The sequence below is a fragment of the Monopterus albus genome, unplaced genomic scaffold, assembly GCF_001952655.1.
Source record: "Monopterus albus unplaced genomic scaffold, M_albus_1.0 scaffold28.1, whole genome shotgun sequence".
NCBI lineage: Eukaryota > Metazoa > Chordata > Actinopteri > Synbranchiformes > Synbranchidae > Monopterus > Monopterus albus.
Genome location: NW_018127908.1, coordinates 2,246,263 through 2,260,793, shown reverse-complemented (window position 1 = coordinate 2,260,793; position 14,531 = coordinate 2,246,263). Strand labels below are relative to the sequence as shown.

The 14,531-nt window shown below is 42.6% G+C and overlaps 1 protein-coding gene across 8 annotated transcripts in view; it reads right to left on the bottom strand.

The window, feature by feature from the left end:
* Positions 1–14,531, bottom strand: part of LOC109957758 (5'-AMP-activated protein kinase subunit gamma-2-like) — a 38,881-nt gene extending 24,350 nt beyond the window's left edge. For 2 of the 8 annotated variants that reach the window (XM_020595890.1, XM_020595889.1), the window contains exons 1-5: positions 13,961–14,531; positions 12,302–12,367; positions 10,242–10,503; positions 3,265–3,491; positions 885–936 (exon numbers count right to left, since the gene is read on the bottom strand). In XM_020595890.1, coding sequence (XP_020451546.1) covers positions 885–936; positions 3,265–3,491; positions 10,242–10,503; positions 12,302–12,367; positions 13,961–14,044 — 691 coding nt within the window. In that variant the 5' untranslated portion in view covers positions 14,045–14,531. The other 6 variants (XM_020595892.1, XM_020595891.1, XR_002274586.1 and 3 more) reach the window with 5 other exon arrangements.

Here is a 14,531-nt window from a genome sequence, read left to right as displayed (position 1 = left end):
GGAATATATAATGAGAGCCGGGAAACAAAAACACTCTCAAAGCCTAAACAACCATTATGGGTCTGGGGCACTTTGCCGATCCATCATACTGATAATTATGCTTTGCTTTAAGCACCACCAAGCACAGAAACAGTGGAAAAAAACATGGACAGCAATGTAGTGGAGGACTTTCCTTTTCCTTCACACATCACACAGATCAAATTGGTTTATTTTCCCACCATGAACAGGTGAAACAATGAGCAAATTAATCACTGACTGACTAAATGGTGATTATTAATCGATGTATCAGGTCAAAACATGAAAATAAGTGAGTCCTGCTCACTGAATGTAAAGATCTGCCGCTCTCCCTGTTTTGAGCTGTTGGTCACACATACATTCAGTTGCCAGTTTGTTAGGTACACCTGGCTAAAACTAAGTCAATCTAATACAAACAATGATCAATTCTACCTTTATCAAGGTGATAATGCTCAGTTTTGGTTGAAATTGTTTTACAGAGGTGATGAGTCAGATGTATGACCAGGCTGGAAGCTGCAGCCCGCGGTGCCAACTGAATGTAGATTAAAGGCCTCTTGTCTAACACTTCAAAACATTTAATGAACGGGTGTGTTAGAATAAAGGCCAAACTCGACAGCCTGCAGAGGGAATCCCTTACAATTTGACAATTCAGAGCGGATGAATCGCTAAATACGACTGAGCAGAGGCAGCATAGGGCGCACACGGTCTTTGGAGCAGATTGACTGGTAGCTTGGTGAAATATCCCCTTTAGCTGGGCACATAGCTGGAATACCTCCGATACCCCGATCACCTCTGCATTACATTACGTCCGGCCTAATTGCGCTGAAGATAGTAAATAAAAGAGCAGTGGGGCAGCAATTCTTACTCACCGTCATCGTCTAGTTCAAGTTTCTCCAGCATGCCTTCGAATAAACCGTAAACCTGTAAAAGGGAGAAATGACAGGTTTGCAGTGAAGAGCGCAGCAAATCCTCTCAACAGGACTCGGCAGCGCACGACAAAACTTTGCGGTAAATTGTGAGTGAGCACCAGGATGAAGCAGCTTTCCCCCAGCGGCCACAGCAGGCTGTGATCATACGGAGTGTGGTGCGCAAACACCAAAACAGCCCCCAAACACGGCGCGCGTCACCGGCGTTTTACCGATTACCTAAAGCCCTTTGTGGCCCGTTTAGTATACAGAGGTAATGACACAAACTTGAGCAGCGGAGCTGAAACTTTAGTGGCACGTAATTATTAAACACACACCCCTTAAAACTCGAAGTGGAACAGTCCTGATCCATTTGCTGCAGCAGGGACAACAGATGCTTCTGCGTTGCTCGACAAGCCACTACACAACCTTCAGAGATTTAATCTCATTGCAGTGAGTCAACCGAATGCACTGTTACAGACATAAATCCACCAAACAACACTTACCACTGGATAAGTCTCTCACATAAAGCGTGATGCAAAAAGCAGGAAGCTGCACGTACTGAGGACACACCCCTCCATGCAGAGCAACCTGGGCGCTTCACCATATTAGGAAATCCCTTACGTTGCTTAGCAGCAAGCTGGGGATGCCTTGTCACATCCCCAGACATCATCTCTTCTCAGAAAACGAACAAATGGTAAATGGTCTTATACTTGTAAAGCGCCTTTCTATGCTTTTACAGCACACTCAAAGCGCTTTCACATTATTCGGCCATTCACCCATTCGCACTCCCAAGCATTCACACACCGGTGACATCACCGGGAGCAACAATCGACATCTTGACTGGACAAGCCGGGAATCGAACCGCTAATCCTCCGGTTAGGAAACGATCCGCTCTACCTCCTGAGCCACAGCCCAACAACACGGCAACAAACTTGGCAGCAGCCGCATCATCATTCGCATTTGCATATTCAAAGTGTGCTTCTTGGATTTACTTTGGTCTCAAATATGTCAATATATCCACAACAAGCCACTGTAGCAGTAAGACAACGCCTGCATACCTGCTCTGGGATGTTAAACAGTTCCCAGCTTTGCCCTGCAATAATGACACAGCACTTCTCTCGCCAAAAAACCACCCCTGCACATTCATAAATCTCAGCCTGCTGCATCACAGCCTGCTCCTTTAACAGCAGCAAACTGCAGGGAAGCAAGTAGAGAGAAATCCATGAAATGAATTGCTTTTAAAATTGGATTACTAAAAAACAGGAAACTATAGCACCAGAAGATTAATTTGTAAGCCACCCTTATTTATGTATAATGCCAAAGGGGTGGGAGGTGCCGACAGGAACTGACTCATCACTTTTCAATCTAAATCATGAATCCTTGGATGTTAATATCAACAGTACACAATGTTGGTGATGAAATATTGATTTGCCCTTTCTGGCTAGAACCTGCAATCACTCAGCACAGACAGGTTTTCAGATAATTGTTCAGTAAATCAGCACAGCAAGTCATGAACGAGGAATAAAGTCATCCCTCACTAATTAGGAAATCCAGTATGGCATCCTGGCTCACACTACCTGAGTCCAGCAGCTTAAATGAGAAGTCTTGTGACAAAGACTACATTTGCTCTTAGCAGTTTTCGCTGTAACAGGCGACTGCGCAGCAGCTTAGCCAACGTCGAACACTGTTTGAGATGTCGTTTCAATGCTGAAACAATATTTACACCAAACAGTGCAAACAGCAGTGTTGACACGCACTGCATGCTCAGGTATTAGCGCTTAGATGAAAATGTTTTGCATCATCCACGCTTTCGGTTCACCACAGTCCAACCAAACCCTTATGACTCAGAGTAAAGTAGCATGTGTCTCATGAAAAGAAGGCAAGTGTGTATAAGGCTACTTTCACGTAGCCACAAAGGAAAAGTAATAATTAGCTCTGACATCACACGGCCGATGCAGTTTTATTAATGCCTTCATAAAATGAGCTATGTTTTAATTAGTCCAAAGATAAAAAGCATTTCACCAGCAAATCCAGTCTCATATTTAGACTTACTTTTGAATAAAAGCAATAAATGTTTCACCCATTTTACAAATTCACAGGCCTATGCTGTTTCTCAGCCCTGGAGAAGTTCAGTCCCTAAGAACTCACACCACTCTCTCCTAAAAGTACAAACTGCAGGTGATATTTGAAGCAGTTTTGTACCTGAGATATGAAACCCTGCTGTGTCACAATCAAAAGATAGATTGACTTGTAGAGCCATAACATGAAAAATATTGAAACAAAAATTGTTCCACTTTTAATAGCTTTTGTTTTGTTTAGCTTATTCTGCAGCGTGACTCACTTGTTGTGAGGTAGAGTAAGATGGCACGGGGCTCGAGGAAGGGATCGGGGGTTTAGCAGAGGGGAGGCTGAGGCGCTGTCCTGTGTCAGGAGGCGTGGAGAGGGAGCGGGAACGGGAGCTCGGCTCCAGGCGTTCAGGACTGTGTCCGCTCTGCTGGGAGTCCTGGGTGAAAACAGGCTGGCTGGCCACCTGGGTCGGGGTGGTTGGTGGGGTGGAGATTCCAGATGCTGTGGAGAGATTGAGAATCAACACAGATACCTCAAATCATCCCTCAGTGTCAATCCATACTACATTTACAGCGACACTGAGAAACAGATTGACGTTGTTGATGGGCTCAGCCGGTGAGATTGAGTTGTGACTGCTGCAGACAGCATCGATGTTATCACATGCTACAACAGGGAGGGGATGCCAATCTGATCCATCAGGGGCTGAGGGAGTCCCTGATGGATCAGACATGCCAGAGATAAATGCACAGCCCGGTCGCTGACAGACAGGGATGCAGTAGGTAAAGCACCATTACAAAAGCAGCTGGAAAACTGAGTTATACTAAATAATTAATTACATTTTGTGTGTGCTTTAATAGAGTAAATAAAAAAAGTCCAGTTTGTTAGTGCTTCTAAACAACCCTCAAATTGAATCAGAGTAAAAAATAAAAATGGTGTGTGTAATAGGGTTACATTGCTATAAGAAGTTTGTTTTTTTTTACCCACTATGCATGAAATGTGATCATTCTCTAATTCCATAGCAGAGTATGTAGACAAACTACCTTGTGCTGTCAAAGTAATTAGTTTTTTAGGTCATCAAGAACTTGATACATTTAAAAAATTCTTAATAAAGCTCACACATGATCAATGAATTTAGGTAGTGAGCAAACTGATCTGAAAAAAGGGCCTATACACACGCATGGTTCACTGACACGCTGTTTTCAATTATTTTGCCTAATTAGATCTCATCTGAACACTGTGTGGGAATGTAATTACAGCATAGCTCCGCCCATCTTCAACCTGAGCTGGAGTGCAATTAGCCAGAATTGAAAACAGCTGTGTGGGTGTTACCAGCCTTTTATTTTTGTTCATCCATTTACTAGTGTGCCTTCTAATCGTATACTTGCTGTGTCTCTGGCCTTTTTTTTTTTTTTTTTAAATGAAATCCACTTTGGTTTCAGGTTCCTCTTTAAACGTGCTGTGCTACATGATGCTGCAGCCTTCTTCTGCAGTCAGCAAGGGGTAGGTTTAATCCTGTGTGGGATCAGAAGGCGAAAGCTGGCCAGTGGAAAGCTCTTGTTACATCTCTGTGGGTCGAACCACATAAAATTTTTAGTGGGACAAATTTGGCTGCACGCTATGAAAACCAACTAAGTATGATAAAGAATTTGCAAATCTTAAAAACCCATTGAAACAAACCACAAGGTCACAACAGCAAAACAGAATGATCAAAGTTTGTTTTAGAAAAGTACACTGATTGCAATTATTCCTCATAACGCTGCACTGAAGCAACAGCTGTAGACATCTGCATCCCTCTGACTCTGTGAAATGAAAAACCCCCTGGTGGCACTCCAAAGCTCTAAACAGCAGTCGATAGTGGATCAATGTTGAGGCTGTTTTCTCTTCCTGTTCCCAGCATCCCTCCACAATAATTAGGCCGATTACAGCATAAGCACCTGCATCGTAATAGTGCAGTGTAATAGTCAGCTGCCTGTGACGCTGCCACAGTGTCAGTGTGAAGGTGACGGTCACATGACAGGCACATGCTCTTTCACATCAGGTGGTACTATTTTACACACAGTGGCATGTGACACACACGCTAACCCCGGCACTGCCTTGCTGACATATTTCTGAGAACAGACGATGAGTGACATGGAGGATGTAGACCAAATGGTTCACGTTACAAAGCCTTCACCATGATACTTCCAGTTCAGTTTTATCACGGCTACACAGCCAATGCTGGTGTGACAGAGCTGAGAATGTGTAAATGTCACTGGACTCAGCCACATCAAACCGAGATAATTTCAGAATCCTGAATCAGATCAATCTGAAATCAGAAATCAAGTAGGATTAATGTGCTGTGCGTACCCAGTGTACTGAGCGAACATTTTTCTGTCTGTCCAAGTGCACTCCACGTTATCTCCTGACATTTACTTTAGTTGGCATGCACCAGCCCTCTTTGGTGTGCCCTGCATCCACCGTGTAGCCTTCTTATTTTAGCCAAGCTGTTGTGGCACATTCCGCAGGAGGAAGATAACAGTGGGGCCGGGAGCCCTCTCCTCGGCCTGACCAACAACGGCTGGCGAGACACCTCCCAGGAAACAGGAAATGGATAGCACAGTCCCTCTATCTTTGGGACTGTGCTGAAAAAAAAAGAGGCGACCTTACACAGTATTCTATTTAATATTTTGGTGTGGAAACCCTTTAAGCACATACTGATAAGCTGTCCTGAGACAATACACACACCTAAGTCTACACACGGACACTGGCTGATTTTAGCAGAAAATTCATCAGCAACTAGCATGCAGATTAATTAATAATTAAATATTATTTGCAGCCCTAATTTGAACAGCTGAACAAAAAATCTGAGATCTGTAATGACTCAGAGGTCTGTTAGTATGGATGTAATTTACCACAACGCTGTGTTAGTGCAACACCCATGAAAGCAGATCCTCTCAGTCGGAGTCCACCCTGAGGAGTCAGCAGGGGGTTTTCAGCCATGTGGGGCTACGCTAACTTGAGCCTCATTTGTTGACGTCAGAGCAGTAGTGAGGTCGCTACAGGCCTGGTGGACACGCTGCTACAGCCACGTCACATGGTGAGTCACAAATGTGAGCAGCTTTGTTTGTATAGGCTTGCTGGGTAGAACTGGTGTGCAGACTGCAAAGCAACAGGTGACAGAACAAACAGCCAGTAACCAAATTAGCAACAGGGGCTTCAAACTAATGTGCTAGCTACACTATAATACAGACTCCTAGTAAAAAAAAAAAAAGGATGTGAGTGATCAGCGCTTCACAAATTCATTAGGTGTCTGAACTCCAGCATGGCAAGACATTTAAATGAGCAGTCACAAGTCAAGAATCACACTGACATCTTCACTGCCCACTACTGAAATGCCACGTGTAGATGTCATTTTCCCAGAGTGTGCCGTGAACAATATACGTGATGTAGCTGTAACTTCCATAGCACAGAGGTTCTGGATCAGGCTGAGGCATCAACATCATGTCCTATACAGTACAGTGAACATATACAGCCACATATGGACATACATCATCATGATACAACTCTGCTCTCGAGGTCAGACTGGCTCTAAATCTGGAGCTGTGAAGTCTGTGATGAAGTGCCACTTGAATGCCACACACTGTTATCTCATTCAGACTTGATGTAATATTTTCACATACCACTACAACATTAAATGACTGGGGAGATATAACATGCAATATATAAAGTACTCCCTCCATATGACTTGTGTTCAATCTTAAGCGTATATGATGTAGAATATGTTTTTCTGACGCCTTTAAAATATGTCCTTAAAAAGGTGCACTAGCATGTGACTGCCCCCACTAGAAGTTGTTTTGCTGTAAACATTAAACATATCAATTCAAGATCATGGTGACAAATAGGGGAAGGAGAGGGAAAATGTCAAGATAAAGGTCGAACGCAGGAAGTGAAAGAGCACAACACGTTACCAGACAGATATGATGCCTCGGACTGATGCCTCCCTCCTAGCCCATCTTGCTCCTTCCGTTTCTTGCTCCTTCTCAGACTGCCAAGCCTCTTCATGGAGCGCAGTGGGTCGTGGGTTCAAAACTAAATCTGACCATGACCATCTGCATCACGATGGGGGCGCAGAAATGGCTCAGAGTGAGAATCACTGCATTTCTTGGTGTTGTACAGAAATGAAGATGACAAGGATATCCAGCTTTTTAGTCTGAGAAATGGTCCTCTTTTCCTTAAAAGAGGAAACTGGTCACCTTCAATCTATGGATCAAGGAATGATGCTCCTCTTTTGATATCACATATATGTAGGAGAGAAAAACGACCATAGGCTAGTCTGTGAAGTTATACATTCCACTTTTTCTTGGCGCCAGCAGTACTACTTATGAAGAGAAAATTACAACTGCAGCAAGTCACAAATATTGACCGAGTTTGCACATCCAGGAAGAAATGTCCTCCAGGGCCATAGAGCGCAGAGCCAGCAGGAAGCAGTGTAAGCTCTCTGTGTCAATGTTTGATGGAAGTCTTGAAGAGTATGAAAGCTATAAGTTTCACACAGCTTCAGCAGAGAAATCTCCTTCTCGCATGTGATGCAAATAACAACTGGGGCCAACCGGAGCTCCTTTTCCCCCCTCTCAGCAGTGTCAGTGCCGTAAATTGTCAGGTGCAGCTGTGGGTGGTGTTTCTTTAATATAGCACGCATGTCAGTGGTGTGTAAAAGGAGGCCAGTCTATGAAGGACACACCTCCGATTGGCTCAGGCTGCACATCTCTCCGCCCCCCCGTCTTGCACTACCCTGCCTCTCCTCACAGTGTAAATTCAGCACAGGCCTGTCTGCCTCACTCTCTTCACACTGTGTGATCCTGAATGTATGTTACACTATCTACTGTGTTTCCTCAGGTAAAAACAATTTGCAGTTGAGCCGTTAAAGGGATTACAAATAAAGACAAAGGGAGTCCTGCAGTTCAGTCATCTGTGCAGTCAGTTGTCTGTATCTTTTGGGGGCCTGACCTTCGATTCTGCAGAGGCCAACCGCATTCAGACGACAGCAGGGGTACATCCCATGTTCAGTCAGCTGTACAGAAAGCTTCCATTCAACACCACTAGCCTCTCTTACACTTAACAGATGGCAGACTCAGCATTTGCTGTCCACATAAGCTACAGCATGTCCAGTTCTGATCTCAGTTAACATGTTATGCAAGTGTTCCGCGCTGCTCAGTGGTTGAACGGACAATATGAGTTAGGGTTGATATATCTTTGATTAAATCCATCATGTATTTTCTGTTGCTTGTCAGGTCAGGTCAAACATTTTCTGATACTGTAACACATTTTGTCATTATCCTAGTAAAGATAATTCTCTTCAGTTTGTTGTGAGGTTTGCTAAGTTTCAAGTCCAACACGCTTTAAATACGCTTTAGGTTATAAAACACAGATATGTCTCCAAAGTAGATTTTGTTAAGCTTTTCCCTGGCTTAGCTTCTCCACTCAAACAAGCCCTTGTAGATATTAATTTAGTGAATTTTAAAGGTTAAAACTGCCCAGCTCCTTTATTTACTGGCAACACACAGCACCACAGTAGCAAGGGGAGAGCGAGGGTGAGGGCGAAAAAACTCGCATGGTTGTGAAGAGCTCCTGTGAGTCCATTCACTTCCAGATAAGGTTATGAAAGCACTACAGTTGCCTTCAACAGATACCGACAATGTCCAGGGTGATGGGAAAACACATATTTAGACCAGCTGGAAATGAGGAGACATTCTACTCATACTGGAAACAAATTTGGACATAAGTGCACCTAAGAACAATGAATGAATCATATGTAACTGACGCAAAATCAGATGATCAGGAACACCATTTTTAAAAAAAATATATATTTATAGAAATCTTTAAAAAGTACAAGGTTATAAAACAAGGATATCTTCAGCAACACCCATGTGAAAGTCAGTCAAGAGAAGACTAGGCCTTCAGCACACCCTTGTGGCAAAAGTAGAGTGCCTACAAAAACATCTCATGAAAATAGAAAAGCTTTCATGCCCACTCATTTACTGTATGATAACATTTACTATAAGTAAACCACTAGAGAGGATGCAATGACTCAAACCACCTCAGACACTTAGTAACCTGAGCAGTTGGCACAGGAAGGCCGTGGCAGCTAGCGTATTTTGGTGTGTTTTAGTTTGGTTACCATCAATAACAGTCTCCAGACAAACTGAGCACACTGACTCTTAAGGTCTGGCACTAACAGTGCTATTCCACCAACTACTGCCAAACTGACCCTCTGGAGGGAAACAGAGAGGAACGGGTAAAAGTCCTGTACTACCCAAAAACATATGACTCATCTTTGTGCCGTCTGATGCTTCCACTGGGTTTTTTTTCCCCTCCATGTTAAACAGACTAGTTTTTGTAATGCAATAATGAACTCAAATATACAGAGACATGAGAGCTGAAAATCTGCCTGATACGTCTGATCTCCATAAAACCACTGTGCATACCATTTATTAACATTATATCATTAATGAGCACTTTAAAAGTGATATGGATGATGTACTATAGCTGGATACCAACTCTAAAATGTAATCTGACAAACCTGCTCTGCAAAGCACTATTCGTAAAAACCCTCCCTTCAAAACCCTTTTTTTTAGTCGGAAAAAAAAAAAAAAAAAAAAAAAAAAAAAAAAACCCTTCTCTTTGATTGTGACTATACTATAAACAAAGCTAAGCATTTCCTTTCTCTAGAGAAAGTTGCTGACATCAATATGAAGAGGATTGCATTTAATGTCTGGTGGCCAGTAGAGCACCACAAACCAAACAGCACTGGATTTTTTTTTATCATAATGAAACCCGGGCTTCTACTTCCTTATTAGCACAAACATGTTCCATGTATATAAGTGGAAAAATGCTACATGCTATATTTGTATGCCTGCTGTAAAATATCTGAACTTAGGAATCCAATCAGAAAAGCACAGATGTGTAGCTTTGCCTTGTACACACAGCACAAAGCCCAAACAGCCATTTGAGATAACATTGTTTTGTCTATTGTGTCTTACTTCCTTTTACAACAGTCCTCCTCCTAGATTTTTTTTTTCTGAGGCGGAAAATAACATCAGCACTGATTTGCGGTATCGTTTCATTTCACACTCCTTATCATAATGGAATGTACAAGGCTATCAAAAGACAGTTGTAGTCAATGCATCGACTGCCAGTCACCCTTTACTATAGGTTTCCATACAACAAGCTCAGTGTTCATCATGGATGGGCAATGTTAGCTTTTCGACTCACCTCTCCTGGTTCTGGAGAAGATTTTGATGCCTGTAGGTGAGGAGCCAGATGATGAGCGAAAGATACCCCCAAAGCTAAGGCGGCGGGGAGACTTGGGTGAGGAGGTTTGGTGGGAGGGATAGGGGAAGATAGTTTTGGGTGAACCTGAGTTCGCCTTCAACTGCACTGGAGCAGACTGGGGACATGGGGGCAGCAGGGCGCTGGCAGGGCTCCTGGCAGACACTCCTTTGGTGGGGCTGGCTGAACGGACACAACGCTCTGCCTGAGAGACAATAAAAGGGGCATTTTTATTTTCCTGCACTTAATATTCTGGGAACACACTGTGCATAAACTTATACGAGACAGCAAGAAATGGAAAATCTAGGCTGTGAAAACCACATAAGGTTCAAAACAAATGGTCACCCTGAATGAGCAAATACAGAGAAGAGATTTATTGTGAAATGACAGCTGCTGATTGCATGATTTGTGGGAGGGCTTGCAATTCTGGTCACTTCTCTTTTTTTCCCCCCACACAAGTTTTGTTTAGTTAGCTACATTTTATCACTTAATGGTCTCTCATAAAAGTGGCATGTGTATAAAGTACAATAAGGCACATGTTCTCTCATGATCTAGTTATTACACAAAGAAAGTTACCACAATAACAAACAAACAATATTAATTAATGAACAATCCAAACTCTTTTCAATGCAACTTTTTTTTTTTTACTTGTCGCACTCTGGAGAACATTTTCTGCAAACCAACCAAATCCTAAACAGAAACAGTTTGCACACAGTTGTCCAAGACTTAATTAGAGCCCAGAATGCAACAATATAAACAATGTTGCAGTTTGTGTTGCATTCACCTGCAATGTTTAGCAGATGAAACACTACAAATCCACTGTTTCTCTATTTCACTAAGACACCATGCTATGCAAGTGCATCATGTTAAATGGCGTCACCATCAACACAGGTTTGCAACAGCGACTTCAGATATTTTTCATTATGACTTTCTGTGTTTATAAGTCTGTCTCTGCAAGGTCAATGCTGTATAAACAGACTGAGAATCCTTCTCTATTTGCAGTGTAGATACCAAAACAAAACAAGACTGCAGCCAATCTAGATGGAGATACAGAGAGCCTCCTCCCACCACTGAATGATGTCTGCTCTGGATGTGCCAACAACAATCTTTTAACCATTTGTGGGTTCTGACACAGTGGAGCATTATAACATGCAGGTTGAGCTTCTATTTACACAAAACAGTAAAATGTAAGAGAGTGTTTTGGCAACACTGATGGAAAATAAATGCTTAATAAACATTCTCTACAAAGCAGATCAGCCACATGATGAAGCCACTGCTGCTCCACTGTTCTAGGAAGGAAAATGCACAAATAAAAACACTAGCAACTCAATCTCCAAATTTGTAACAAATCTAATCAAAAGCGGACAATTGTTTTGTCTCGTCTCCTTAACGAGACTTCAGGATGGTATTTGCCTAAGGCTGGCCCTGTTCCAACAGCATATTTCTGTTTAAACCAATCCTGTAACAAATCTGAGCGAGCGAGAGCGCACACCCATCTGTTCTGTTTGTCCATAACTCTCACTCTGTCATTATGCAAGAGCCTGCTATGGCACGTGAAACAGCTATCATAGCGTTTAGATATAATTTATCTCCTTCAAAAATACAAGCCAATGCAGGTTTCTGTCACCAGTGCACAAATGTTACCAAGATAAACCTGAAATGTGTATTCTGGCCAGTATAAGCTAATGTTTGAGGTTTGCTCTTATTGAAATCAATTAGAGCAAACAGTGGGAAGCGGCTGGTTTCTTTTAGAAAGAAAAATCAATTTCCTGTATGTGATCTTACTACGCCTGGACACAGTGGGTGTAATGTTACTGTAAACCACTGAGGGTTGGCAGAACAGCAGAGATGGCCTTCTATAATATTTTTGCACTCCCAAATCTACATCTGATCATGTTCAAAGCCAAACAAACAAGATAAATTATGTGCAGAGAAAATAAACATTTGCAAACTAAATGAAAAATCATGACACAAAAATCACTGAAGGAAAATATTTTCTGTACCTTGTGGGCGCCACTTTTGGTTGAGCCACTCGTCTCCACTTGCGAGGACATAAATGCGCCCAAGTCCTGCACATAAAAAAAGATCTGGGTTCTAGCGATAAAGCTAACTTCCAGAAAACACAGCAGAGGAACAAAACGGCATGTCATAACAGGTAACATGAATGTCTTCCTAGCCGCTACATTTGGCTTTAGCTAGTTTTAAAACCAGCTAGACACTGCTGTTCTTCATTGCTTTGAGTAAAACTGAAAATTGTTCACACCACCTGCTTTGGGCTGTCACTCAAAAAAAAAAAAAAAGATGAACATGTCTTGCTGCCAACTGCAAGAAAATGCAACACACAAGACACCCCTTATGACTCTATGCATGCTGATACACAAAGGCAGTTTAATTACAAGGGTATAATTCTATGACCATGCAAACATGTTGCAATATCTTTTATGCAACTGCATGAGTGTTTCCACCAGATTGAGGATGGGGGAGGCACGTGGTGGTCGAAAGCACCAACATCCAGCACTTGAGAGCTGGCCACAAAAAACAGTGGCTTATTCACTATCTTACATTCAATTAGAAAAAATCTTTTTTTTAAACTTACAACTGATAAATTATATGAACTCTCATATGGAACACATATTGTATGCATGTATGATTAAGTTGGAAAAGCATGCCATAGCTGGATGTGATGGATGCTGTCTAGAAAACACATGCCTATGAGCTATAGTAACATGGCTGTTATCCATGCTACAAGACAAAACAAGGTGTCACCATCTACTCACAGTATCCATAAGATGTTCTGACCTTGAAAAAAACAAACAACCATTAAGTTCACAACTTTTTGTAAGGTTGTGAAGCAAATATAAACAATCCCACGCACAAACTGCCCAGACTGATGAATAGAGGAGATTGTGAATCAGGTCTGACTACTGAAATCAAGTCAAACAAATAAGGGCCCTGGGAATCATGACACACTGGTTTGGAGCATGTTGAAATGTTTCCTTTGCTTACTTGCTTCTCCTCACAATATTGAGGTGTCTACGTTAGCTTAGAGCTGCAGCAGCCATTTAACCGAGTAGTTTACCTGCAACATGTTTGATAATCTTTCATTTCTTTTTAAAACAAAAATGCCAGAAATGCAGGGATTTATTTACTGCCGCGTGTCAAAATGCATCTTGTGGTTTTAGCAGCTGCGTATCTTTGTAAAAATGAGCATCTTTGGGTTTTGGAGTGCTGACAAAACGACATCTGTAGACTTCAGCTATGACTCTGGAAAACTGTGATGGCCATTTGTGTGAAGGTGAATGTCAGCCGTAACCCCAACAATGCCTACTGGGGGAAAACAGGCTATTTGACGTTAGCGAGGAAACGTCAAAAACAAAACAATCGCCAGTGCAAATAGAACCGTTTCTGTATTTACAGATTAAAAGACGTCTATTTTGGCGGTGAGACAATCTGGTGAACTAAAACCTCATGACACAGAGGGCTGTCAATCATGCACGCTCTTCTACGGCGCGTGCAAGCACAGGTGAAGCTGCAACACCAATGACGACTACAAGTCCAGATTTCACTAAAACTCAACAGCAAGCCAAGTTTTTTTGTTTTTGTTTTTTTTTTTTAAACAGCCACAGAAAGAAGCCAGATTAGCTGATACTTCACCGACTCACTGGCATGTTAATCTTCAGACTTCTCCTCTTCTTTGGCATTTTCTTTGAGTTCTCCTTGCTGGACTCCATCACAGTGCTTCCCATTTTTTTGTTCCCCCCCTTCTTCAAAGGAGCACAAGTGTGCTAAAGCTATCGCGACTGCAGACCATCAACATCCGCCTCCACCTACACTTCAGCTGGCCCCTCTTCTTACTACGACACTAGCCGAGGAGCTGCCTCATGCACCAGGAAGTAGGCTCGGCCGTGAAAAAAAGAGGCAGGGCGCTTATCTTCCGACGAGTTTCAACACTGTTTACAGGTGTTATGGCACACTCTGCGCCCCCACCGTGAAATGTGTCCCCCCCTTGCTGCCCCGTTTCGGGGCTCGGTCTCACGCCAGAGGGAAAAAAGCAGCGTCGCTCCGTCGTTTTTAGGGTTTTATGAAACATGTCGGATGCACATCCCAATAAACCGCCGACAGTTTCGTAACGTGAAACTGTTCTGTAATGGAGCAGGGCTGTGAATTTGCCTCGTCATTTTATCACGCGCATTCCCTTTGCTACCACGAGCATGTCCTTGTACGGTGACAAAA